The sequence below is a fragment of the Tamandua tetradactyla genome, chromosome 10 (assembly GCF_023851605.1).
Source record: "Tamandua tetradactyla isolate mTamTet1 chromosome 10, mTamTet1.pri, whole genome shotgun sequence".
Classification (NCBI taxonomy): domain Eukaryota; kingdom Metazoa; phylum Chordata; class Mammalia; order Pilosa; family Myrmecophagidae; genus Tamandua; species Tamandua tetradactyla.
Genome location: NC_135336.1, coordinates 34,389,499 through 34,417,029, shown reverse-complemented (window position 1 = coordinate 34,417,029; position 27,531 = coordinate 34,389,499). Strand labels below are relative to the sequence as shown.

The 27,531-nt window shown below is 38.1% G+C and overlaps 1 protein-coding gene across 5 annotated transcripts in view; it reads left to right on the top strand.

Moving 5' to 3' along the window:
- Positions 1-27,531, top strand: part of LOC143648410 (OX-2 membrane glycoprotein-like) — a 48,818-nt gene that overhangs the window by 4,196 nt on the left and 17,091 nt on the right. For 4 of the 5 annotated variants that reach the window (XM_077118401.1, XM_077118400.1, XM_077118399.1 and 1 more), the window contains exons 2-5: positions 4,716-4,797; positions 7,500-7,829; positions 10,579-10,851; positions 12,824-12,931. In XM_077118401.1, coding sequence (XP_076974516.1) covers positions 4,716-4,797; positions 7,500-7,829; positions 10,579-10,851; positions 12,824-12,931 — 793 coding nt within the window. The remainder of the gene's footprint in view (positions 1-4,715; positions 4,798-7,499; positions 7,830-10,578; positions 10,852-12,823; positions 12,932-27,531) is intronic. The other variant, XM_077118402.1, reaches the window with a different exon arrangement.

Sequence of the window (27,531 nt, the reverse complement as noted above, 5' to 3'; positions counted from 1 at the left end):
GCATCCATACCTAATGCCAGGAACACTGCAATGGAGGACCTACGTCTCTGGCAGTTACAGTGGGAAGATTCCTTTTAGAACAGACAGCTTTTTAGCCTGATGTTCAAGGCTCAGACTGAACATCAAGTTGTTACAGCTCTAGTGCCAGCACACACAACTGCCTTGAGGATGTAAGTTGGCCCCAGGAGAGTGTAGTCAAGACTAGTTCCAAGGCTCATCACTTCATGCTCCCCAAACTACAGACACTGACCTCCCCAGTCATACCTCTCCCCAGGACATTTGGAGCTGCTGTCCTTACAGCAGAACCTCTAGGGAAGGTCTGGTAATTGTTAGTGAATTACCAGATAATTTTCTACCTCTGTCTATAAAGTCACTTGGTTAGTAACTTCTTTTGTTAAAGGAAAATCAAGTTGGTGTAATTAACAGAGTGTTGTGAACATTTGTTGATGTGTTTTACCTCTCGATAAACTGATTTATCAATTCCTTCTAAACTTTACCCCATTGTTATCCAGGGATTATTGCCAAAGACAAGAGCATGTACTAACCAGAACTCTGAAGTTTATGTAGTGGGAAGTAAGGAAGATATTACCTTGGGGTGGCTCCCACTGGATGGAAAAAGGAAAGAGAAATCCTTGCAGCAGAAGGAAGTGAGGTTCAGAACTGCAAGGACCTTGTTTCCCCATTGCCTGGGTCTGAGACTATAGGAAGAAGAATATAGTAAGACGATAGTGTACCAGATAAATGGAAAGGTAACTAGAAAGATATAGTGTAAAGTATTAGGGAAAATTAATTCTAGCCGGCATGTCATTATACCAAAAGGAATGACATAAACCGATCTCAGGTATGACAAACACCTAGGATGAGAGGATGGGAGTCCCATAGGTGGAGCATCATCCTTTGACTAAACCCAGGCCATTTAAATAGTTATGGTCCAACATTCTGGAAATAAGCTTCAAGTTATAGCAGCAGAACCTGAAGCAAGACAGGGGCTGATGAGCACATATAAATTCAGAATGAGATTACCTTGCCGGGTTTGTTTTGGCAATAGAATAGAGCAAGGAGACAGTAGCCAAGAATTCCTCCAAAGACAACAGGATTTGGTGGTTATTAGGGTTCTCGTAGACAGAAAAACAAGATTGCACCACTCTTTAGAGGTGATCATACCTCTAAAGACCATTAAAAGAGTAGACAGAATTTAATTTAGGAAATCTTTGAGGTGAGAGAAACTGTTTCCAGCCAAGCAAGCAGTCAGCGTTCCAATCCCAGGGGTATAAACAGGCTGAAAAAGAACAGTGTTTTCAAAGTTGGCAGATTGTATGTTAGTATTAGATCTTTTCTTCTGACAAGGGAGATAAATAGAGAGTGACAGGGTTGGGGTCCTAGACAGGTTGTGGGTTCTAAGATAAGAATGATAGGAGCCGTGTGACAGTGTTTGGGGCACAGGTGTGCCTAACTATGAAAAAGTTTCTGGCAACTGCACTTAGAAAGAGGTCATCTTCTCTCAAGCTGGGAAACAGACTAGCATGTTTAAACAAGACCCGCGAGTGATGAAATTATGGACAAAGTGAGATCAGACCCCTTAGGCACTGGGGGAAGAGGTTTGAGTCTGCCTGGAGCACTGAGTCTTAGCAAATCTAGTCACAAGGTGCACATTGAAGTGACTGGAAGTGGGTTTATTGAAGGTGAGAGCTAAGTAAGGGATTAGGAAGGCATTTCAAATAGGGAGAATGACTTAAGGAAAGGTAGCAAGGCAGGAAATTGTATGCTGCTGTTAGAGGTAGACAAACCTAGCTGATGTGGAAGATACGTAGTTGAGTAGTAGCGGATTTGCAGGAATGGAAATGTTAGATTGAGAACTGTGAATTCTTTAATGTCTTTAAGGGGATGGCAACTTGTACAAAGAAAAATTTAAGGAAAATTAATCTGTCAATAGTACATAAATATGTAAGCTGAAGAGTAAGCTTCGTGAGGACAAGGACTGTGTCTGTCTTATCCTCTGCTGTCTCCACAGCTCCTAGCACAGTGCCCCATTGAGGCCAAACTCAGGAGAGATGATGAATGAAAAAATAAGTGAAAGAAATATTAGCAAAAGTTCAGTCAGAAGATTGCTGCACATCAGTGCAAGATGATGAGACTAGGGGAGTAAAGGACTGAAACAGATACATGCAAGAGACATCACTTGAGACAATCTAGTATATAAGTTCAGGGAGAGGGAGGAGTTTAGGATGACTTGAGTGTATGGGAGGAAAAGGTCCAGAGGAGGAGGCTGTTTTGGGTAAAATGGTGAATTTGGTGTCATTCATTCATTCTTCCATTACTTTTTCTTTTTGTTCAACTGACAGTAATTTAGGCAGAAGGAAAAGCATTAAATAAGGTACCAGAGCAGGAAAGAGCTTTGTGTTTTCAAGGCATGGCAAAGAGGACAGTGTGATAGAATTGGTGTGCAAGGAGGCGAGTATAATGCCCTGAGGTTGGAGAGCTTTTCTGTAGGTCCTGAGTTGTAGGTTTTGATAAATGTGGACCTGGGACTCTGCGGAGAAATTGAGTTGGGAGATGCTATATTACTAGTCCAGCTTCTAGACAATTATTTGATGGTCTTCAGGAATTCCTTGGCCCTGTGGAAATCTGATTAAATGCTCAGAAAATGAGGTTAACATGTTTTTCCAGGACAATGATGCAGGGATTGCCGTGTGAGTAACAGTTTCACAACATCAGTTTGGTTATAGGCATTGATAACTGAGTTTTATATTCATGTGTCAAAAATTTCAAACCATCCATCTTTTATTTATATGGTAGGCCGTGTGGTGTAGTGGTTATGGTTATGAGCAAAGGAACCAGACAACCTAGTTTAAATCCTGGCCCTGTCACTTGCTAGCTGTGTGATCTTGGCAAGTTATTTAACTTCTCTGTGCCTCATAGCCCTCATTTTTAAAGTGGTGATAATAGCAGTGCCTTCTTCATGGGTTTATACTCAGTATTGACTGAAATAGTCTATGTCAAGGGCTAAGAACAGTGCTTAGTACATAGTAAATGCTCAAAAATGTTCAATACATATTAGTATTGTTATCATCGGTGGTTTAATCACCTTATATAGAAAATATAAGTTGGAGTATTCGTTTGATAGATTATCCCATGTGTTTTTTGGTTCCAGTAGTTTATTTTTTGTTCTCTGGTCTTTCAATTCAGACTGCCAAGCACCCATTGTGTTAGAGAAAGAGTGCTATTGCAGAAAAGAAGACTTTCAGTTTCAGAAATTTGGCAATAGCAAGAGCCTTAAGCTTTTGCGTTTCAAAAACTCTTCGAAAACTCTTTTGAGTTTCAGAGGCATAGGGCTGAAAGCCCCAGGATGCAAAGGTTATGCCTAATAGAGCTTATTGGAAGAATGCAGGGTAATGGAGGAATCACCTTTTCTGACCCTAAGAGAGAGAAGTATTTTCTAGGCTGAGAAAGCAAAGAGAGAGACTGACAGTGTCAACTCTAATGTACCAGTTTGTGCCCGGCATCCTAGGAGTGGGGAGTCCAGGGGTTGCAGGACGACTCCCTGCAAGAGAGATATAGGGGTCTCATCAGAGAGCCTTGTGGAGTTTCCCTTCCCCCAGCTCAGGGAGAGCCCCACCTTGTAAGCTGTAATTGTACAAAGAACAGTGACCATGCATCTGTCTTAACATGCCAATGTGGGCAGATAGCTGTGAGCAATGATTAGTATGACTTGGCATATTTTAGCCACCAGAAATATAGGTGCAATGTCAGAGATTGGGACAATTGTGGAGTGTTGGGGTGGTGTGGGACTGAATTAATGAAGGTTGTGCAACACTGGCTGAAATTAAGTTTCTAGCTGTGGTTGGAATGGAGACATGAAAAAAATGAAGTTCAGTGAAAGAAAGATGCAGAGAGAGCATACATTTTACATGCCTCTATTATAGAAAAATACAGAAATATAGGAAAACATAGGGAGAAGTTACATTTCTTGCCCAAGAGTTATACCCTTTCAATGAACACACAGAAAGACCGTGTGGGTAGATTCCTGGGGCTACGGCAAAGAGACAATACGGGTCTCTACGCAACCCTCTCATTTTAGAGCAAGATGGTACACAGAATAACATCCCCTTGAATTCCATCATGACTTTTAAAAAGGGCATTTCTGTCCAACCACATGGAAAATAAAACAGTGTAGAAGAAAACATTTCATTTAAAGCCGGTACTGTTTTTTAAAACAATATCTATCAAATTTGCAGGAAAATTTGCCTCAACATACTTTGAGGCCATCATATAATATTCCGAGAAAGTGCTTATTCCTGAGTTACATTTTAGATGTGGATAGCTTTGGAAGTGGATGCCCTCTGACATTCGTATTCACTATATTTTTGTATATATATATTTTTGGCGGTTTGTTTTCCCTGGTGGGCCTGTGTCTTAGAGATGTTGCCCTTGGCACTGGGCCTGCCTTGCTAATCCTGTATTTTTTTAGGAAAGAGGCTCAAACTTCTGGAGATTGCCATAACAAAGGCGCCACACAGTTGTTTTTTCCTCCCCATATCCTAAGCACAAGCTGTTATTTCTTCCATTTATAGCCTCTGATTCTGCACCCACAAAATTGAGGTTCGTTGGTGGGTTAAAACTAACTGCAATGTTTCCCGAAACAGTGATTACATCGACAGTTCCTTGGCTTTGTCCAAATCAAAACCCCCTTTCTGTGCTTTGCTTTCTGTCTTCAGGTGCTCAGGAGGCTCTTCTGTCATCTGTCTACCTACAGACTGATTTGGGGCATGGCAGCACTGGTGCTATGCAGGGCACAAGGTAAAGATGTTCGATTCTCCTACCTCATATCCAGCAAACAGTTTGTGGGATGGAGCCATTTAGCCGCTGTTGTTTGTGCTGTGTTAGTTGCCTTTGCCCAAATGAATTCAACATGTAATTTGCTTGGAGGAGCAATGCGGGAGAATGCTTTCATATTTTGAAGCTGTTTCCATGGATGAATCAGACTTATGAAAATACATGCTCTCTAAATTAAAAGATCATTTTCCATGTATCAAATTGAATAACAGTAAGGATTTGGAACTGTTTGGGGAAGTATGAATGAATGCAATCTTTTCAGAAGGAAATCTGGCAGTCAGCCTTACAATTGGATGCCCTCACTCCTAATTACAGGAAAATCTAGAATGTAGAGGTCATGGGGGCTCACATGTCTGCTGTATTAAAAAAAAATCTGCCTGTGCCATCCACTTGTCTGCTGAATTCCTAGTTGCCTCAGACTCCATTCTGCTGGAGACCACCCTTGCTTTGCTGCTGGCTCTTTTCATCTTCAGTAGGATGTTGCTTAACGTTGGCCTGTGTGGGGTGGGCAGTGCAAGTGAAGGAAGGCCAGGCTTCACGCCCCACCACAACCCAGCTCTGCAGGAGCCGTCACAGCATTGACCCACCTCCAGTTGGGGGCATTGAAGTGGAATTCCTTTTCAGTAGCAAAGAACTGTTAACTTCCCACTAAATGATTCCTGCCACAGGTAAAGAGAAAAATCACCCAACTTGTTAAACCCTAGTTTCCATCTCCTTTCCATCTCTTTACCTACAGCAGCATTTTTTTTGCCAATGTCTGCTCTGCAAAATTCTGACAAACCCTCAGGAGACCCCACCTCTCACAATAGTTATTGCTTCTCAGAACTTTTCCCATCTTTGAAGGGTGCACATTACTAAAACTGGAGCTATCCAGCACTTAGGAATTCCAGTTTTTATTTGTTATTCTGTCCGCCTTTTCATCCCTGATATTATTGGCAGGGGCAGAGGCAGGGGTTGTTTCTGATTACACTTGTCAGCATTTTATCTATTATTAGTCTTAAAAAATGGCTTTTGATTTTTTTAATATTTTGTACACCATTTCATTAATTTGTGTTTTTCTCTTTATTGATTTCATTTCTTCTGTTTGGAGGTATATTTGGATGTATGTGTGTATTTATTTTTCAAACTCTCTTGTTCTGTAATATATGTAGTTAGGTTCCGGTATTTCCCTCTGTGAACTGCTTTGCCCATTTCCACCAATTTTAATATGTCATTCTTACATGGTGATCAATTATGACTATTTATTATTTCTACTATGATCGCTGGTTTAACTGGAGAGTTAAAAGAAATGTGCAGATTTCTAATTTTGTTTCATTTTGAGCGGTGTTCAAGGCCATAACTTAGCAGGAATTTTTTTGTAGCCTATTTCAAGTTTAATTTTGAGGGACTGCTACACATGTGTTTGAAAAGATTGTATATTCTCTTTTTGGGCAAAGGTTCATACATATAAATATACAACTATTTATGTTTTTCAAATATATTTCCTTACATTTAGATTTTTGCTTTATTTGTTTTTTAATTTATGGGATTTAAGGATTGCGAGGGAAGTATGGAAACATTTCCCATTGTGGATTTATAAATTTTTCTTTGTAGTTCTATCAGTTTTTGGTTTCCACATTTCAAAGTTATGTTGTTAGGTATGTGAAGATTCATAATTAAAGTCCCTGATTTTACATTGCTCCCTTTATCATTTTGAAATATGTTTTTGCATTCCATTCTCCCTTTTCTCTCCTTTTAGAACTCCTACTGGACTGATGTTGCAACATTTAAGTTTCCTGTAGGCTTTTTAGTTTTCTTTAATTCCTTCCCTAAACTTATCCCTTTTGCTGCATTCTGGAAGAATTCCACAGCCTCCTGTTCTTTGGAATATGTTACAGTTATTCATGTTATGCATTTACTGAATTATGATATCTTTTTTCCTTTGGCATAAATCTCGGGTTTATAGAATTTAATTTTCTTTCATTGTGTTGGTTTCCCTGTTAAATCATCTTATTGTATCATTATGTATAGCCAGTGCTGGAGAGGGTAAGAAATTATTTCCATGCCTTGTGCTCAGCACTGCATTTAGTGAAAATGGGGGATGTATACCTGTCATTTAGTGTGAAGCTTCTGGTTCTTTTCTGGTACTGCCAACCTCCCAGAGCACTGTCCTGTAATCTACCTTATATTCCTATACTTTGTGGGCAGACAGCTTTGTTACCCCTGCCTGACTTTGCAGGGTATGGATTATTTTTATATAATGTCTAGAGCTTCTCCCTCCTTTTCACCTAAACTAATCACTCTGCCTTTGTCCTTCAGCCTTTCCTTGTTCCCAGTTTCTACCACTTCGGGCATGAACACTTGGTGTTACTTCTACTCTATTTGTCAGTTTCTCTTTTCAATCTCATCCCACATACTTATCATTTCATAGGAATTTCTCACAATTTTGGTCACTGAGAGTCTGCTTTCTTGTGTTTCTGTTCTGCTGCTCTGTTTTTTAAGGGCTAAACATTTATGAACCTATATTTCCTAGCAATGTCAAAAACTTAGGTAAGTGTTACTGTCTTCTTTGGGATTTCACTATCTTTTCTATATTTGACTTTGAACATGCTTTTTTTTGGTAATGAGAAAAACGTGTGTGTGTATTTAAAATATTGCAATACAGATGCCCTTTTATGATTCCACAGGAGGAGTGGTCGTGACCCAGGATGAAAAAGCGCTGCTGCATACACCTGCTTCCTTAAAATGCTCTCTGCAAACTTCCCAGGAAGTCTTGATTGTAACTTGGCAGAAAATCAAGGCTACAAGCCCAGAAAACATGGTCACCTTCAGCAGGAACCATGGGGTTGTGGTACAGCCTGCCTACAGGGACAAGATAAACATCACTGAACTGGGACTCTGGAACTCCACCATCACCTTCTGGAATACCAGCCTGGAGGACGAGGGATGTTACAAGTGCCTCTTTAACACCTTTGGTTCAGGGCAGATCTCAAAAATAACCTGCCTTACTCTCTATGGTGAGAGTCTTTGCAAATATTTTGCTTCTTGCTGACAATAATATTTTCAAGAATGTTTGAAACATGGTGATAGCATCTGTTCTAGTTTGCTAGCTACCAGAATACAACACACCAAAGGCGGATTGGCTTTAATAAAAGGGGATTTATTTAGTTAACGTATAGTTCTTCAGAGGAAAGGCAGCTAACTTTCCACTGAAGTTCTTTCTTATGTGGGAAGGCACAGGGTGATCTCTGTTGGCCTTCTCTACAGGCCTCTGGGTTCCAGCAACTTTCCCCGGGGTGATTCCTTTCTGCATCTCCAAAGGCCTGGGCTGAGTTGTGAGTGCTGAGATGAGGTATGCTGAGCTGCTTGGGCTGTGCTATGTTGAGCTCTCTCATTTAAGCACCAACCAATTAAATCAAACATCATTCATTGCAGCAGGCACGCCTCCTAGCCAACTGCAGATGTAGTCAGCAACATGTGAGGTTCACATGCCATTGGCTCATGTCCACAGCAATAGAACTAGGTACCTTCACCTGGCCAAGTTGACACCTGAGCCTAACTACCATGGTGTCTAATTCTTCAGGGTCCTAATATAAAAAGATTTACAAGAAGATACTTAGTCTGTCATATCTACTGCAGGTGGGGTTATGGGTATCAGAGTGTTCATGAGGTAATGTTGAGTTCTGTGCCTGAAGTGAACTTTGCTCTGAGGGATCCCACTATCAGTAAGAGTAAACTGAGGATGCTGCTCCACAGGCAGCGATGTGGTAAAGACCTGATTTTGCCACCAGCATTCGTGTGACCCTAGAAGGGTCCTGTCCCTCTTTACCAGAGCTTCTTTATCTGTGTGACTGTGAAATAGAGGATCTCTCAGGTCTCTTACAGATTTACTGCTCTGGATCTAAGGGCAGAGCCAGACTGGCTAAACTGGACCCCAGTCACGGTGGTGTTCTCTTGTTTTGCCTCAGGGTAGTTATCTCGGAATTGAAAAGTAGACATATAGCAAAGGCTCTTCCTACTTGAAATGGCACCAACTAGAGATTTGACTGGATCTTAAGCATTCTTTTCAAATCCAAGCAGCTTAATTTGATAAGGCTCCTTTCCTCTTGATCAACACGTAGCTGAGAGCAGGACTGAAAACTAAGAATAAGGGGTAGCTTTGGAGCTTCCTAGACTGGGTGGTGGGCTTAGGAAGGCCACCTTAGGGAAGACAGGCTTGGAGAGGGTTACCGGGAAAGTGAAAAGGAGAGCTTGAGCACATAAGAATATTAGACATGGAGAAAGAGGATGCTCAGTTGTAAGACTGCAAGGGAGGTATGACAAAACCAAATACAAGTGTCTTTCATTTATTTTGCTATAGTGAATTCCTCCTTTGCAAAACCATATCCTCAGCTTTCTTCTTTATTTTGACTTCTTTCATTCTCTCACTCTATATATAAACCCTGTCCCCTTCTCTCCCTCCTTCACTCGCTACCTCCCTTCCTCTTTCTCTCCCCCCCTTCTCCCTCCCTCTCTCCCACCTTTCTTTCTTCCCTTCCTTCTTCCTATCTCAGTTTTCTTTTCCCTTTTTATCTTTTTTCTTCTTCTTTCTCTCCCTTTTCTTCTATCTTTATTTCTTTCTCATACTCTGTTACCTTTTTCATAATCTTTCGTCTTAATTTTAGTCTGAAAACTAGACTCCTTAGAGACTTCTAGCTGGTCATCCTGTTTTTCTCCCCCACACTGGCCCTTTCCAGCCATGCCTTACAGCTCTAATCTAAGCCAATCTTTGCCTCAACCAGTCTGGCAACATCAATAGTGCTCCCTTCGTTGGTTTCTATGTGTCTTCCTCCAGTCCTCGCTGACAGTAGTGGTCTGAGCACTCTTTGACTGTAGTAGTCTGAGCACCACAGTGCTATAGCCCCACTCTCTTTCCCCAACATCTTGGACCTCCAAATATGGCCTAGAATTCCATTTAGCATGACCCTTTAATTACTCATGGGCTCCAAAGGCAAGCCTATAAAGAACAAGTCTGCATTTACTCAGCAAAGATAAACTGTAAGTTCCAAAGAAAATGAACTCATTAGTCAGGGGACTTTTAAGAGAACAGGGTACAGCTGGCCTGAAAATATTATATTTTTAACGTAAACTAGTCATCTTCTCTTAACTTTGTAAGAGGATCTCCCAAGGTCTTCCCAACTGTCATTCTGTGATTTTCTGCTTATTGGCTGTAAATTCCTCATTTGCATTTTGTGTGATCTTCTGAATAGGGATTTTCCAAGTTTCTTCCATGCATCTCATTTACTGATTCAGCTCCAAGTGGCAAATACCTATTTCTCTTATCTCTAAGCAGCAGCCCCTGCATGAGCAGTCTGTCTGAAATTGCTCTGGTGCTTCTGAGAAGTGCAGGTTATATGTATGTTCAGGGATTATTGTCCCGCTATTTGAGAGGAATATCCAGAATAGGGCAGAGCTACTGCATTGCCCGCGGAAGGAGAGCAGAATAATGAGGCTCTGGGCTGTTTAGAAGAGGAAAACATTATCTGACTTCTCAACCCCACCAATCCATTCAGCTAATTCTCCAAGGACTAGCTGCAGAGAGGGTCTGTTTCATCACAGGCTTACATTGGGCCAGCCTCTTTCTTGCAGGTCAAAGAATTAGACACAGAACTGGAAAGACCCCAGTTTGGGTGGAATGTATCAACTGTCTTTCTGTAACGTTCTCACCTTTCTGAGCAGAGTGTGGGACTCTGACCAGTACTTAACCGTCATTTATTTTTGTCCCAGTACAGCCCACAGCATCCCTTCACTACGAATTCTCTGAAGATCACTTAAATATCACTTGCTCTGCTACTGCCCGCCCAGCCCCTGTGATCTCCTGGAAACTAGATGGGACAGGAATTGAGAACAGTACTGAGAGTCTGTCACACCCTGATGGGACCACATCCGTCACCAGTGTACTCCAGATCAAAGACCCCAACAGTCAAGTGGGGAAAGAGGTCATCTGCAAGGTCCTGCACCTGGGGTCTGTGACCAGCTTGAGACAAACCATGAATAAAGGTGAGAGTAGGCAGGTCAAGGTGACATCTGTGCCCATGCACCTGGGAGGTGGTATCTGTCCTGCAAAGCCTTTCCCCTTCTTAAAAGGGGAGCTGATAGGAAGAGAAGAGATTAAGTATGGAATGAAAGAAAACAGAGTTGTAGAGGCATATGAAGCACTTTTCCAGAAACATTGTCCACAAACTAAGTGCTTTTGCTGAGATCCATTCGTTCATTTATTCTTGTATTCCTCAAACATTTGTTGAGTGTCTATTATGTACCAGGCCCTGGATGGAACACGGGAAATAAAACAATGAGGGTTTTTTTTGTTTTTTTTTCTTGCCATCAGAGAGTGTCTAGTGTACTAGGCAATGCAAAGAAACAACTGGAAAACATATAACTGTGAATTAAAGGCTTTAATAAGAGAACAGTGGTGCACCATGGGAGAATGAGGGGGAGGCGAGGGGCACCAGCTCAATCTTGAGGGATTACAAAGATTTCTTAGAAGAAGTAATATCTGTGATGAAACCCTTATATAATCCTACAGTATGGAAAGGGGGCAATAGAGCAAAGATAGGATTGAGCTAAGGTGTCTTCATCCCCACCCCCACCCCCTTCAAACAAACTGCTCCCCATTCAAGTTCCCCTCTGCTCTCTTGTGCTCTATTTAAATTGCTTTCTCTGGGCCTCATAGATAGAAGAAGTAAGGGTTATGGGTGAAAGAATAAAAGGGGAGGTAAGTGACTTTAGCAATAAGAAGCTTTAGAAACAACAGTTTCCTTTCCCTATGAGTTTTAGAATGCTAATTCAGGATGAAGCATAGAAACAACAGTTTCCTTTCCCTATGAGTTTTAGAATGCTAATTCAGGATGAAGCACTCTGTAATAAATCTTCTAAAACAAGCTCGGTGTTCCTTTTTGGAGGCATTTTGAATAACAAACCCCGCAAAAGCTTTCCCTCGGATAACACATTTGTGCAGTGACCCAGAGGAGGATCTCTTATGGGTGTTTCTGAGGCCCCTGAAAAGCCAAACTAAGCAGAAAGTGAGTATTTAGGTGAATTCGGCCAAAAAAGTTTGCAGTGTTGGACTTGGACATTTGTGAAGAGTTCTCGGCGTCAGCCACAGCAAAGGTAGACGTCCCTGAAAACAAGAGCTTGAAGAAGAACATGTCTTCTCTAAGAATTCCAAAATTGACTTATATCTTTTAGAATGTTTATATCATTCGCTTAATTTTTGTTCATTCTGTAAACAAATACTGAAGATATTTCCATGTGCAAAGCATTATGCCAAGCACAGGAACTAATAAAAATTAGACGAATCCCTGACTGAAGGTGCTCAGTTAAAGTATAGAGGTATGGAAAAAGTGCTTGGGGCTCCCAAATCAGGGAACTTCAGCTCTGACATATTTTCCTAGTATCACAAAGTGACACTGAGGAGCTGATGATATTTAGGCTGGGTGCCATTTACTGACCATTGAAAAGATATTTAATAACAAAGACATAGATTGAAAGAAATACAATAATGGCATTGAGATGGATTGCTTTTAGAGGTTGAGATCATGAATTTTTTTTCCTTTGTGCTTTTCTGTATTTTCCAAATTTCCTCAATAAGTATTACTTTAATGGGCAGTATGGCAAAAAAATATGTGCTTTGGAGGCAAACAGACTTCTCACCAAGCCTTGGCTCCACCACTTACTTCTCTGATTTTGGGCATACTGAAAAATTCTCTGAGTCTTAGTTTTTTATTTGTTAAATAAACTCTTGGGATGTTTCAAGAGTAGAATGAAATATATGCAAAGCTCATATTAGTAACCATATAAAACTTGTTAGCTATTGCTCATACTATGCAAATATTAGTAATTAAAATTATGCGGTCATGAATATAGGCATAAAAATGCATATACTTAAGGATAAATTTCAACCATTGTGTCACCATTTTTTGCCTCAATAGTTTTCTCCTGTAACTTTGTTTTCCTTTTCTTCCTTCAATAGGTTTTTGGTTTTCAGTTCCGCTGTTGTTAAGTGTCGTTTCCTTGGCAATTCTTCTGATCTTAATCTCAATCTTATTATACTGGAAACGTCGCCGGAATCAGGACCGAGGTGAGTCAACACAGGGAGTACAAAGAAATAATCAAGTTAAATAATTTTAAAATCATTTGGAGGCATCATCTGAAGATATTATAAAGGGGACAGTAATGGTATGTTCTGTTTGTTGTTTCCAAGACACAGAAATATTGATACTGTTTCCAAATGGCTTTAGGGTCATTTTCTTGCAATTGGACATTTTTGTTTTTCACTTGCTAATATTGTTTATTTTATAAATTGAAGTGTAAGGGTTCAGAAGAAATGAGGAAAGTGTTTATCCTATCACAATGGAGTCATCTGTTTGAACCCAGAGAAAGGAGTTTCAGCACCCATGCAGAATCCTCTCCACTTGTTAGTGAGAAGGACAATCTCGTCTTTTTTATTTTGTAGACCACTTGCCCAATTAAGAGACTGCAGAATTGTCCAATATGATTGCTCATTAAGTAGCACTTTTAATGTTAGACACTCATTATGTCCCAAGCACTGTGGTATGCGTACAGGTGATCCCGTTTGCAGTAACCTATACTAACATCCTTCCCTTCTAGACTGTAAACTTCTCTTCATCTCCTCACAGCCTCTGTTACCATGTCTCATATATACCAGGTGCTCAATAATTTTTCACTAAAAAATGAATGAGTGAATGGATGGGTAGATGGATGGATAGATAGATTTTTCAAGTGATTTTTCCCTTCCCCCTGATGTAAATTCAGTAACTCATAACCGTCGAGTCCAGAATATTGTGAGACACCATAAAATAAGAGATGTTATAAAACAAGAGGTGTGAGCTATTCGGGGAGAGAGAATTAAATTTCTCTGATTTCTGAAAACAGTGCATAATTTTTAAAAACAAATGCAAAGCTGCAGTTTATGTAGTGGTAATGGGAATTTCTTAGGGTGAAGGGGAGATTTGGGAATTCCTTCCATCTTAGATGACTGAAGGATAGGATTAGGAAAGAAAAAAAATTGGCTTTGAGTGTTATTTTAGATTTTCATTAAAAATTTCACTCAAATGCTACCTTTTTATTCCTTTTTGTTTTATGTCTCATTGACTGATAGCTTTCATGTTCTAGGTTGGTGAATGTTTTATTTTGCATGAACCTTATACAAATACCAGATTGATTGCTGTAAAACTGGCAACAAAGTTTCAGTATCAATGACTCCTTTGCATAAGTAGGCAAATATATTTGTTCTTTCCACAGAAGGAGATTGCAGATCAGATCAGTCTATTGTACATAAATATAAAGCATGCAAAACTCATAAATGTACCACAGAATGTCAAAGGTAGAAAGGTTATTCGATTCTACCATATCCGAATAGTTCACTTTTCCAATTACTTTTCTGAAAGGAAACCCAGAGAGTGAAGGTGACTTCCCTAAGGTCATAGTTAATTACCAGCAGATCTAGGACTAGACCCGTTGTCTCCTTACTTCTGCTGACTTTTTTTTCCGGTTATTACCAGGACACTGGAGTCCTGACTCGAGAGAAGCTGTTGTATTTATTATATTCTGACTTTACTGCTGTTGTTACTGCTGGAAGCAGAGAAGTATAAAGGTTCAAATTCTTTTTAAAAAGTCCCTCGTGGGCAAGATTCTTATAATATCTATTCAAGTTCAAGGTAAATTCCACTAGAAAGGGAAATTTGAGAAAAAAAAAGCCCTTTGTTCATTAAGAAAGTCATGAATTTTCTGGGAAATGTGATTGTTCAATTCATTTTTTTTTTAAATTAGAGAAGTTGTAAGTTTACAGAAAAATCATGCAAGCTTCCATTTACCACCCTATTCTTAACACCTTATGTGGTACATTTGTTACAATTCATGAAAGATCATTTTATAATTGTACTATTAACCCTAATCTATTGTTCACAATAGGGCTCACAGTATTTTGTGAATAAAAATAAAAATTTTTATTCTAGTAAGAGATAAACAGCTAAAACGTCCCCCTTAAACCATCTGATATATATATATCAGATATATAATTTCGTGCTGTTAATCGGTTCACAATATTCAATTCATTCCTCCATTCTTGAAGCAAAAAGAGGCAGCTTTTCTCTGTGCCCAAGCTTTACCTTATTTATGAAAAAGACATCCAAAACTGTTAACTCTTATAAGCACTAGGATTGCCATTACTTATTATATCTTCATGACGTATGTGCAATTCAGTTCGTTTCATTGAATGTTCAATGGCATATTTTAAGTGACTGTATTTTTCGACTGGTTGCAAAAATTTAACAGCCACATAATTTTGTTCCATGTGGTTGCAGCTAGCAAAACAAAGTATCAGTTATCCTGGAGGTTTAAACACTCAGGCCCAAGGAAATACTAGTTTATGAAAACCAAAACTTAAGTTACACACCAATTGGAAGAACGGCAAGGAAGTCATAGAAGAGAGTGGCACGTTTTTATTTTTTCAAATAACAAATTCTGATAATCAATTTATAAGGGAGTAATCGTTCTCTCACATTTGCCTTTCATTTTTCCTTACCTTTACTTTTATTTCCTTTTTCTTATTTTTTTCCCATCATTTCCTACAAACATAAACCTTTTGCATGGTGTGGTGATTTGGAGTTATAAATCCCAGAGAAACAGGTTCTTAATCCTAATCCATTCCTGTGCAAATAAGATCTCTTCAAGATGTTACTTCAGTTAAAATATGGCCCAAATGGGCGGGCCACGGTGGCTCAGCAGGCAGGGTTCTCACCTGCCATGCTGGAGATCCAGGCTTGATTCCCGGTGCCTGCCCATGTTAAAAAAAAAAAACAATAGCTCATCTGATTCAGATTAGGCTTTAATCAGATTACTGGAGTCCTTTATGAGAAGAGTAAAAGTCTGACAAGAGGGGGAAAAAAAGCCATGGGGAGCAGCGAGGAACAGGAAGTCAACAGAACCTGAAAGAGAAAGGAGAAGACATCACCATGTGCACTGCCATGTGACAGAGAAGCCAAGGACTGAGGATCACCAGTAGCTAGCCCAATGATGCCACAGTCTTATAGGAGAAAGTATGGTCTCGATGACGTCTCAATTTTTGACTGCTATCCTTAAAACAGTGAGCCAAAATAAATTTCCATTGTTTAAGCCCACCCATTGTAAGGCACTTGTTTTTAGCAGCTGGGAAAGTGATGAAGGGAAGCTGAGTGAGTGCTCACATGTGTGAGTGTATATGACTGTATGTGCACGTGTATCTGTTCAGAAATTGTAGGGAGCAAAAGATGAGGACATGAGTGAATCAGTTCTTGACTCTCTTGAGTGTGAGTAGACAAGAGAACATCTCTGGGAGTTGTCCAGTTGCAGTAAGAAAAATCTGGTATGTAAGGTATGTTTGGTAGGTAAGGTTAACTCTTGGAGAAATGCCAAATTAAACATAAAAAGTTTATTTGTGATCACCATCATTCACTCAATGCCCACAAAAACAAGCAAATTCTACATTTCTGCACAGAAGGGAGATCTCTAATTATGCTGATGTTGCTTTTATATAGATGCTGATTTATCATATAGTCATCCTGTAGACTTGCCAGAGAGCTGGATGCTGTTTTTTTTCTATTGTAAAGCTGTGCTCTGGGAGAAGGTATGAGGTTAAGGTCATTTCTTTTTTTACTATTCATAATAGAGTCATCACAGTTATTTCCCATGAGACTATAACAGTAAGGCTAATAAGTTTGCAAGTAGTAATCTTTTCTCTTTCGTGAATCTAGCACTTTCTTACTGAAATAGAAAGTGAGAAAGAATTAAAATTTCCCAGAGTAATTTTCCACCATTCTTACAGTAGTACTTTATATAAAAACCAAGTTAGGTGTCATAAATATTTCCTTTCCAGATATACTACAATGAAGTTGAATTTGGAATTGATAATATTCTTTCGTTTCCCCTTAGTTAACCAACAATTGTTACATGCTTTTCAGAAAAAATGGGGCAGATCATCATAGACAATCATGTAGTTTTTAGACATCTTTATTTGAAGCAGAATTTTTGTTTATTTTGAGTTAGGTCAAGGCTGAGATGGAAAAGGATTTAAAAAAATTAGGCAGTAAGGGGAGAAATGCATACCCCACACTTCACTTTTTCTTTAAGCGTTGGGCTATTTCATGCAGAAGCATTCTTTTGTCCCCATGTTATCCGTAAAATTACCTTGGTTGTCTTTGCTTTACTTCTACAATAATCTATCCTACAAATGAGCTCTTTGCAATGATAGAAATGGTAAAGTTAGTAAAATGCTATATTCTTAGAGTGAACATGTAAATTTCTCTTTAAGCTTAGCACTATGTCAAACATCAGAGGTACTCAATCAACACTTTGTGATGGTGAAACTGATTCTTGGAAGGACATTAGCAAGAATATTTGTTTTTTAAAAAAGCACAAGAATCTTTGCTTTGCTAAATAGTTGTACTTGTGCTTTCCAGATGAAAGATAGATGAGTAGGAATCCTCTGTTCTAGTTTGCTAGTTGCCGCAGTGCAACATACCAGAGATGGATTGGCTTTCAATAAAAGGGGATTTATTTAGTTAACGTATAGTTCTTCAGAGGAAGGGCAGCTAACTTTCAACTGAGGTTCTTTCTTACATGGGAAGGCACAGGATGATCTCTGCTGGCCTTCTCTCCAGGGCTCTGGGTTCCAACAACTTTTCCTTTGGTGATTCCTTTCTGCATCTCCAAAGGCCTGGGCTGACCTGCAAGTGCTGAGATGAGGGATGCTAAGCTGCTTGGGCTGTTCTATGTTGAGCTCTTTCATTTAAGCACCAGCCAATTAAATCAAACATCATTCATTGCAGCAGGCATGCCTCCTAGCCGACTGCAGATGTAATCACCAACATGTGAGGTTCACATGCCATTGACTCATGTCCATAGCAATAGAACTAGGCACCTTTACCTGGCCAAGTTGACTCCTGAATCTAACTACCACATCCCCCCCTCCATTAGTTTCTTCCTAATTCCAGGCGAAAGAAATGTGATGCTTTTATGGGGAAAGGATTAGGGAATCTTTATTGAACTTCTAGGTCAGCATTGCTTGGGAGAAATCTTGCATTCCAAATCTATATTCTGCAAAACTTTTACCCTTTCATGGGTACAAATGCTACCAACTGGCATAGCATAATTGATCACAAAGTCATTAACCAACAGATCCCTGAAACCTAGACTTTCCTTCCTGGAGCTATTTTTTGCTGTTCTTCTAACACCCAAACCCATGGGAGGTCAGCTGACCCACACTCTGCGTGTCAGGCTACAAGTCAGGAATACTTCCAGAAGTCAAGACATCTCCCTCTTCTACTCAGGAATTAAATGCCCATTCAGTCAAAAATAGCATCAGCAAAATAGTCACATCCCTACTACTAAACTTTGCCCTGAGTTCAAGCTTTAAGCCACTACTGGGAGAAATTGACTCTGGAAACAATTTGAGTCACTTCATGAAAATTTTCAAGTTCACTTGAATAAGGGTGCAGCATCAAAAATGCTGTATTAGTTTCCTTTGATCCCTTTGCTCCAGTAACAAATTATAAGAAATTTGGTAGCTTCCAACAAGACAAATTTATTGCCTTTAGGTTATGGGAGTCAGAAGTCTGACATGGATCTCACTGGGCTAAAGATTTCAGTCAGACTGCATTCCTTTCTGGAGGCTCAAAGGGAAAATCCTTTTCTCGCGATTTCTAGCTTCTAGAGACTGCCTGCATTCCTTCCGTCTTCAAAACTGTCAATGGCCAGTCAGGTCTTTCTCACATCTCTTTCTCTGACTCTAACTCTCCTGCCTCCCCCACTTATCCTGAGAAAGAGTATTGTGATTACATGGGCCCACCAGATAATCCAGGAAAATCTCGAGATCCTTAATTAAATCACACTTGCGAAATCTCTTTTGCCATGTAAGGTGACATATTCACACATTTCTAGAATTAAGATGAGGATATTGACGGGGGTCGGGGGGGTCATTACTATGCCTATTATAAAGGCTAAGAGGAATGGGGCATGCAGAAGTGGGGGAGCAGTTTACTGATTTCCCCAAACATCCATTTTTTAATATACTATAGCCTTAGATTTATTCATAGTTAACTCCAGGTCAGAGAACATCAGGCCCTGGTCGGAACCTCTGACCACATTGCTTTGGCTTTCTTACTCATGTCTCATCTCCTTCCAGTCAGGCAAGATTTCATTCTCAAGATTTGGTATATTTTGTCTACCAAGACTATTAATCAAATGTTACTTCTGCTTCGCCGTAATCATCACTAACTGTAATTTACAGAGAACTGAGGATCTTGGTTTTTTTTGGTCTTAGAGTCTCAATTTTTACAGATCCCCTGCTTCTCTCTAATTCAAGCCCTCACAGAAGGAAGCAATTCTTACTTCCTTTAATGTGTTAGTCATAGTCAAGTTCACTCACTCCTCAGGATCAAAACTCTGGTCTATTCCACATTACCATAACTTGTTAAAATGGGGATTTCTGAGCTGCTCTTGGAGCATCATACCAGAAGACCTCAGTGGAGCTTACTGACCAGATACCAGTCATGCTTGCAGAAAGGGCTCAGATATTCAAAGGTCAACATGCATTTTTCCATTAGACACCTTTTTGAAACTATGTTGGAGGGACATAAGTGCATTCATTAGTTGAATCTAATTTTTTTTTATCTTATCCAGGTTTTTACTGTAAATGAAGGTTAGACTTTTCTGAACATCATTAAACTGTTTTCTCATTGTTTTCTTTTAATTATGTTTTTTAGAGAAGTTGTGGGTCACAGAAAATCCTGCAGAAAATTCAGGGTTCCTGTATACCACCCTTTTATTAATGCTTTATATTGGTATGGTACATTGTTACAATTGATGAAAGTATATTTTTATAATTGTACTACTAATTATAGATTATGGCTGAACTTATAGTTCACTGTGCTGTGCTATTCCAGGCATTTTTTAAAAAATTTTTATCTCATAACATATATACAACCTAAAGTTCCCTTTTTAACCACATTAAAATATATAATTTAGTAATGTTAATTACATTCCCAATATTGTGCAACCATCACCACCATCCATTACCAAAACATTTCCATCATCCCAAATAGAAACTCTGCACATTGTAAGCCTTAATCCATATTCCCTGCACTGATCCTAGTAACCCCATCCCCTAGTAACCTGTATTCTAAATTCTGACTCTATGACTTTGCTTTTTCTAATTTTTTCATATCAGCGAGATCAAATAATATTTGTCCTTTTGCATCTGGCTTATTCACTCAAAACTGTATCTTCGAAGTTCATCCATGTTATCACATGTTTGAGGACTTCATTCCTTTTTAGGGCTGGATAATGTTACATTTTGTTTATCCATTCATCAATTGATGCACATTTGGGTTACTTTGGTCTTTTGGCAGTTGTGAATAATGCTGTTATGAACATTAGTGTGCAAATATCTGCTCAACTCCATGCTCTCATTTGGGTATATACCTAGAAGTAGGATGTCAGGTCATACGGTAGTTCTGTACTTAACTCTCTGAGGAACTCCCAAACTATCTTCCACAGAGGCTGCACCATTTTACATTCCCAGCAGCAATGAACGTGTGTTACTATTTCTCTACATCCTCTCTCCAACACTTAAAATTTTGTTTTTTTTTAATAGTAGTAATTCTAATTGGTGTGAAATGATATCTCACGGTGGTTTGTTTACATTTCCATAATAGCTAATGCTGTTGAGCATCTTTCCATGTGCTTTTGGTCATTTGTATATCTTCTTTGGAAAAATGTCTACTCAAGTCTTTTGCCTATTTTTAAATTGAGGTGTGTCTTTTTGTTGCTAAAGTTCAAAGTTTTTAAATATATTCTTGATATTAAACCTTATTGGATATGTGGATTCCAAAATCTTTCTCCCATTGCATAGCTTGTCAATTTTACTTTCATGATAAAGCCCTTTGAAACTCAGACATTTTTAATTTTGATGAGGTTTCATTTATCTATTTCTTCTTTTGTTGCTTGTGCTTTGGGTGTAAAGTCTAAGAAACCATTGCCTAACACAAGGGCTCAAAGATGTTTCCCTCTATTTTCTTCTAGGAGTTTTATAATTCTGGCTTTTTATATTTAGGTCTTTAATCCATTTTGATTTGGGATCCACCTTCATTCTTTTGCAAATGGAGATCCAGTTTTTCTAGCACCATTTGTTGAGAGATAGTCTTTTCCAATTAAGTGGTCTTGGCTCCACTGTCAGAATCAGTTGGGCTGATATCTGAGCTCTTGGTTTGATTCTATTGGTCTAAATGTCTGTCTTTGTTCCAGTACCACACTGTTGATTACTCTTGCTTTGTAATAAGTTTTAAGATCAGGAAGTGTGAGTCTTCAACTTTTTTTCTTTTTTTTCAAGATGGTTTTGTCTGTTTGAGTCCCCTTATAATTAAATTTGGTGAATGACTTTTCCATTTCTGCAAAGAAGGTTGGTCAAATTTTGATTGGAATTGAATTGAATCTGGTAATAATTTTAGGTAGAATTGCCATCTTACCAATATTTAGCCTGCCAATCCATGAGCACAGAATGTTGGTACATTTATTTAGATCTTCTTCTTTTTTTGGCATGGGCAGAATCCGGGAATCGAACCTGGGTCTCTGGCATGGCATGCGAGAATTCTGCCACTGAGCCACTATTGCACTGTCCTGTTTAGATCTTCTTTTATTTCTTTTAGCAATGTTTGGTAGTTTTCTGTGTTAGATTTATTCCTAGATATCTGATTCTTTTTAGTTCTTATGGTCAATAGATTTTTTTTTAAATTTCCTCCTCAGATTGTTCATTGCTAGTATATAAAAACACTACTGATTATTGGGTGTTGATCGTGTATGTCTCCACTTTGCTAAATTCATTTATTAGTCCTAGGGGCTTTATTGTGGATTTTTTCAGGATTTCTGTATACAGAATCATGTCTTATGCCAATAGGGAAGATTTTACTTCTTCCTTTCTAATTTGGATGCCTTTTACTTTATTTTATTTTTTCTTGCTTAACTGCTCTGGCTAGAACTTCCAGTACAATATTGTATAACAGTGGTGACAGTGGGCATCCCTGTCTTGTTCCTGATCTTAGAGAGGAAGGTTTCATTCCTTTACCATTGAGTATGATGTTAGCTCTTAGTTTTTCATTTTGCCCTTTATTATTTTGTGGCAGCTTCCTTCTTTTCCTGGTTTTCTAAACTTTTATCAAGAAAGGGTACTGGGATTTGTCAAAGGCCTTTTCTGTGTAAATTGAGATGACCATGTCTTTTTTCCCCCTTCATTCCATTAATGTGGTGTATTGCAGTAACTGATTTTTCTGTGTTGAGCTACCTTTGCAAATTTGGGATAAATTCAACTTGATAATGGTGTATAATTCTTTTAACATGCTGTTGGATTCATTTGCTAGTATTTTGTTCAGAATTTTTATGTCAATGTTCATAAGAAATATTGGTCAGTAATTTTTTTTTCTTGTGGTATTTTTATCTGGCTTTGGTATGAGGGTGATGCTGGCTTTGTAGAATGAATTAGGGAGTGTTCCCTTCTTTTCAACTTTTTGGAAGAGTTTGAACAGGATTACAGCTGATTCTTCTTGGAACATTTGGTAAAATTCTCCTGTGAAGCCATCTGGTTCTGGGGTTTTCTTTCTTGGTCAGTTTTTGATTACTAATTCAATTTCTTTACTCATTATTGATTTGTTGAGATCTTCTATTTTTTCTTGAGGTCGCTATGGATAGTTTGTTTGTTTCTAGGAATTTTTTCATTTCACTTAAGTTATCTAATTTTTTGGTGTTTAGTTGCTTATAGTATTCTCTTATAGTCTTTTTTTTATTTTAGTGGAGTCGGTAGTAATGTTCCCCATTTCATTTCTGATTTTAGTTACTTGCATTCTCTCTCGATTTTTTTTCTTCATCAATCTAGCTAAAAGTTTGTCAATTTTATTGATCTTTTCAAAGAACCAAATTTTGCTTTTGTTTGTTCTCTCTATTTTTTAAAATTCTTTATTTCATTTATCTCCATCTAATCACTTTTATTCCTTTCTTCTCATCACTTTGAGTTTAATTTGCTCTTCTTTTTCTAGTTCTTCCAATTTTGAAGTTAGGGCACTAATTTGAAATCTTTTCTTCTTTTTTTAATGTAAGCACATTTAGAGCTATAAATTTCTCTCTTAGCACTGCCTTTGCTGCATCCCAAAAGTTGTATCATGGTGTATTTTCATTTTCATTTGCCTCAAGATAATTCATAATTTTTCTTTTATTTCTTTCTAAAACACTGGTTGTTTAAATTCCACGTATTTGTGAATTTTCTTTTTCTCCCTCTGTTGTTTATTTTTAGCTTCAATCCATTGTGATCATTGAGGATACATCAGAAGATTTCAATATTTGTGTATTTATTGGGACTTGTTTTGTGACCCAACATATGTTCTATCCTGGAGAATGATCCATATGCACTCGAAAGAATGTATATTCTATTGTTATTGGGTGAAGTGATTTATCTCTGCCTTTTAGATCTGGTTGACTTAGAGTATCATTCAAGTCTTATATTTACTTACTGATCTTCTGTCTAGATTTTCTGTCCATTATTGAAAGTGGTGTATATAGTTTCCTACTATTAATGTAGAACTGTCAATTTTTGCCTTAAAATCTGTCAGTATTTGCTTCATATATTTTGGGGCTTTGTTGTTAGGTGCATATATATTTGTGATTGCTATGTCTTCTTGGGTGAATTGACCCTTTTATTAGTACATGATGACTGTCTTTGTCACTCAGCTGCTTTTTAACTTACATTTTATTTTATCTGATATTTGTATAGCTGCCCCAGCTATCTTTGGTTACTACTTGCATGGTTTTTTTTTTTCATCCTTTCACCTCAAACTGCTTATGTCTTTGAATTGAATGTGAGTCTTTTGTAGTTCATTTATAGTTGGGTCATGCTTTTTTTATACATTCTGCTAATCTCTGCCTTCTGACTAAAGAGCTTAATCCATGTACATTTAAAGTCACTACTGATAATACAAGGCTTTCTTCTGCCATTTTGCGACTTAGTCTTTTTAAGTCTCATACCTTTTTTGTACCTCAATTCTTTTGTTAATGCCTACTTTCATGTTTGGGTTTTTTTTTTTTTTTGGTATTATATCGTATTAATCCATTCTCATTCCTTTCTGGATATATTTTTCATATATTTTCTCTGCTAAATGGGGTTAAAATATAACATCCTAAATATATGACAATCATATTTAATTTAAAACCAACTTGGCTTCAGTTGCCTATGCATACACCATTCCTATACCCCACCTTTCTAAATTGTATCTTTATACATTGTATGTCCACAACCATTGATTTATCATTACTTTTATGCATTCACAGTTTAGCACATGTAAAAAGTAAAAAAAGGAGTTACATACCAAAAAATACAGTAAAATTGTACTGGCATTTATAATTATCCCAATGGTTACCTACCTGTTTTATTTATGCTGCTTTGAATTACTGTCTAGTGTCCTTCCTTTCAGTCTGAAGAACTCCCTGTAGCATTGCTTGTAGGTTAGATCTATTGGTAATAAACAGCCTCAACTTTCATTTATCTAGGAAAGTTTTAATCATTTCAACATTTTTGCAAGAAAGTCTCACCAGATATAAAATTACTTTTTGGCGATTGTTTTCTTTCAGCACTCTAAGTATTTAAACTCACTTCCATCTTGCCTCCATGATTTCTGATGAGAAATCGGCACAAAATCTAATTGAGACCTCCTTGTACATAATGCGTTGGTTTACTCTTGCTAATCCAAAGAAGCTCATCAAATGTTGTTTTCAGCAATTGTCCCATGTCCACCCTGCATCTTGGGAAAGTGGAGGCTTTACATCCCTTTCTGGCACCAAGAAACTGAGCCAGAGGTTGGACTTCACTGCTGCCTGCTATAGGAGTAGGGGCTGGGCACTGAAACTGCTGCATGGAGAAAGCAATTTACTGTAATTTACCAGCCTCTTCCTCCCACTCTTCTTCCAGTTCTACTGGACTCCAAAGTTTTGAAATAATTGATTCAGACAGTTCCTGCTTGCTCAATAATTATTCTGGTGGAGGGAGAGACATGGGGATAGAATAGTTGCAGCAGTTAGGCAGATTTCAGGAAGAGAATTTCAGAGGTTATCTGATTTTGTTTGAACACATGGATAGAAGTATTTGGACAAAAAGCCTGTGCATACTACAATGAACTTGTGGTGCCTAAAATTTGTTTCTTGACATTTGGAACCTTTTTTTCTTCTCTTTTTTGAAAAAGAGAAACTGTTTTGGATAGGCTATTTTGGGGGGATGTAGGAGGAACAGTTACTAAAGCTAGTGTCCATCAGAGGGTGGAGGGAGAGCTGTTACTGGAAGAACATGTGTAGATGGATTTCTGGGGGAAACTAAACTGTCAGACCTCAAGAACAGCCACCTGCAGGTGGTTGTAAACACAAGGCCACTCTAGAGGACCCAGCGGCAGTGATTCGTGGATTTTTCATCTAGTTTCTCCAGCTTACCATTGAATCTTCACTACACGATTTCTTCACTGCTATTGTTTGTGCTTTGCTTATGATTTTGCTATCTACTAGTTTCTGTTCCCTTGTAACATTAATTCATAGATTACCCAATACAGTTATCCAGCTCTAAGGCTAACGGCTAGCTTCTTTTTTTCTCTTATTTCTTCATTCAGAGTTACAAGAGGGGAAACCAATTGATTTACCTGTTCTATTCTTGCTCATGGAATTCTGATTAACCTAGAATTAACTTTCCCTGGATGAAGAGCTCACTCCCAGTCCAGTCTGCCATACCTCCAAAAGAGAATAGATTACAGACCACCTTTACTAGCATCACTTGTAGAGCTCATTTTTATTCTTTTTTTTTTTGAAAAAATATTACTGGGTCACATGAAAAGACAATGAATCAGATTGTCTAGGTTAGTCCTGGGGATCTGTAAATTAACCAGTACCTCAGGTGGTCCTTAGGCATTTTAGAGTTCGGAAGAATCCTAAAAGGTTCTCTTTTATTAAGGGCTGTGAATAAAGCATGTCTTGCTGGGATCAGGGAAGAATATGCTTGAAACAGGAACTTTTATAAAAAGGAAAAATCTTTATGGACCACATGTAAAATCAAAGTTAATTAACCAATTAATCAAAACTAAGCTGAAGATTAATTTTATTCTGGTGCTCTCGAAAGATAATCATTTATTATTTGATTGTTATTCTGAATTCTAGGCAACAAGTCATACAAAAATTATGGAATCTGTTACTGATCTTTGCTAATTGATAGCTCAAAGTGCTTAGACATATCTCTTAGAGGAAAGAAAATGCTTAGATCTGAGAAGGGAAAACTTTGGAAGTAGGAATGTGATTGGGTTGAAAGAACGACATAATGGGTATTGTATTTAAATGGGTGTTCATGTGACATATCTCTTCTACAAAGAGATATCTAGGACAAATTATTTTAAAGTAAAGGAGCTTGGTATATTCAAGAAGTAGCTCAAGTTCCTTGGAGGTATTTAAATAGTTGTGGGAATTTTTGTTTTTTTAAGGAAAGTGTTATATGGTAGAATTAATTCACCCATCCCATGGAAGGTTGAAATCCACTTTAGCTATTGATGGTTTCCTCAAAAAGCCAAGCCTGTATATAAAATGAAATGCGGAGTTGTTATCATTAGAAGTCGCAAGATTCTGGTTTGTGGCACATTTTATACCTGTTGAGTTCCTGATATGGTTGTGTCAAGTTGCCTAAACCCACTGGAGTGGATCTTTTATTTTTGCATGGCAGGCACCAAGATTCGAACTCCAGTCTCCAGCATGGCAGGCGAGAACTCTGCCATGGAATGGATAATTTTTAAGGGCGTATCTTATTTGGAGATTTCAGAATTTGGGGATAGTATTAATTGCATTCAAATAAAACCGTGGTAGCAAGCTTTGAATTTCTTGCATTATGGTTATAATGGTTGTTTATTTTATGAAATAGTGTTCTTTGCCACTCTGGTTTCATGCTAGGATAACATGCCACCTTCTCTTCAAGGAGAAACCTTATTTATTTGTTTGATTTTTTTCGCTTTTTAAACCCTATTTATTTGAAAGAGACCACATTTTTAAAAATGTGTTTGGTAGCTATACAAAGGATAATAGAAAATAAGTAAACTGTAGTATTTACTAAATCAAGTTTTAGAGCATGGCCATATCTAATGGAATTGGATTTGACATACTAGAAAAGGCATAACGAAACTGAGTGTTGGAATATTTGCTTTGCAAATCAGTTATATATCAAGCACTGAATGGTGGTTAGCAATGAAAGATTCAAACAAGTTTCCTAGTTGTAAGCATATTTTCCTCATCAGTTACCATCATTCCTTAACTTGCCACCCTACACTTTAAATGACTACTTAAACGTTTCCTATGTCACTGGAAAAGTTGACATTTTAAATTTATAGTTCTTCATCTTCATGGATAGTTTAAAAATTTATATTTGTAAAATACATATATTGTTCTTATACCATGAAAGGCACTTCATGTACTATTGCATTTAATTCTTTCTATGAGAAATATGTGATTTCCCTCTTATAGGTGATAAAACCGAGGCTAAGAGATACTAATTTTATTCATTCATCCATTCATTTTACAAATATTTATTAAAACTTAGTCATGTGTAATTACCAGTGATTATGTTAT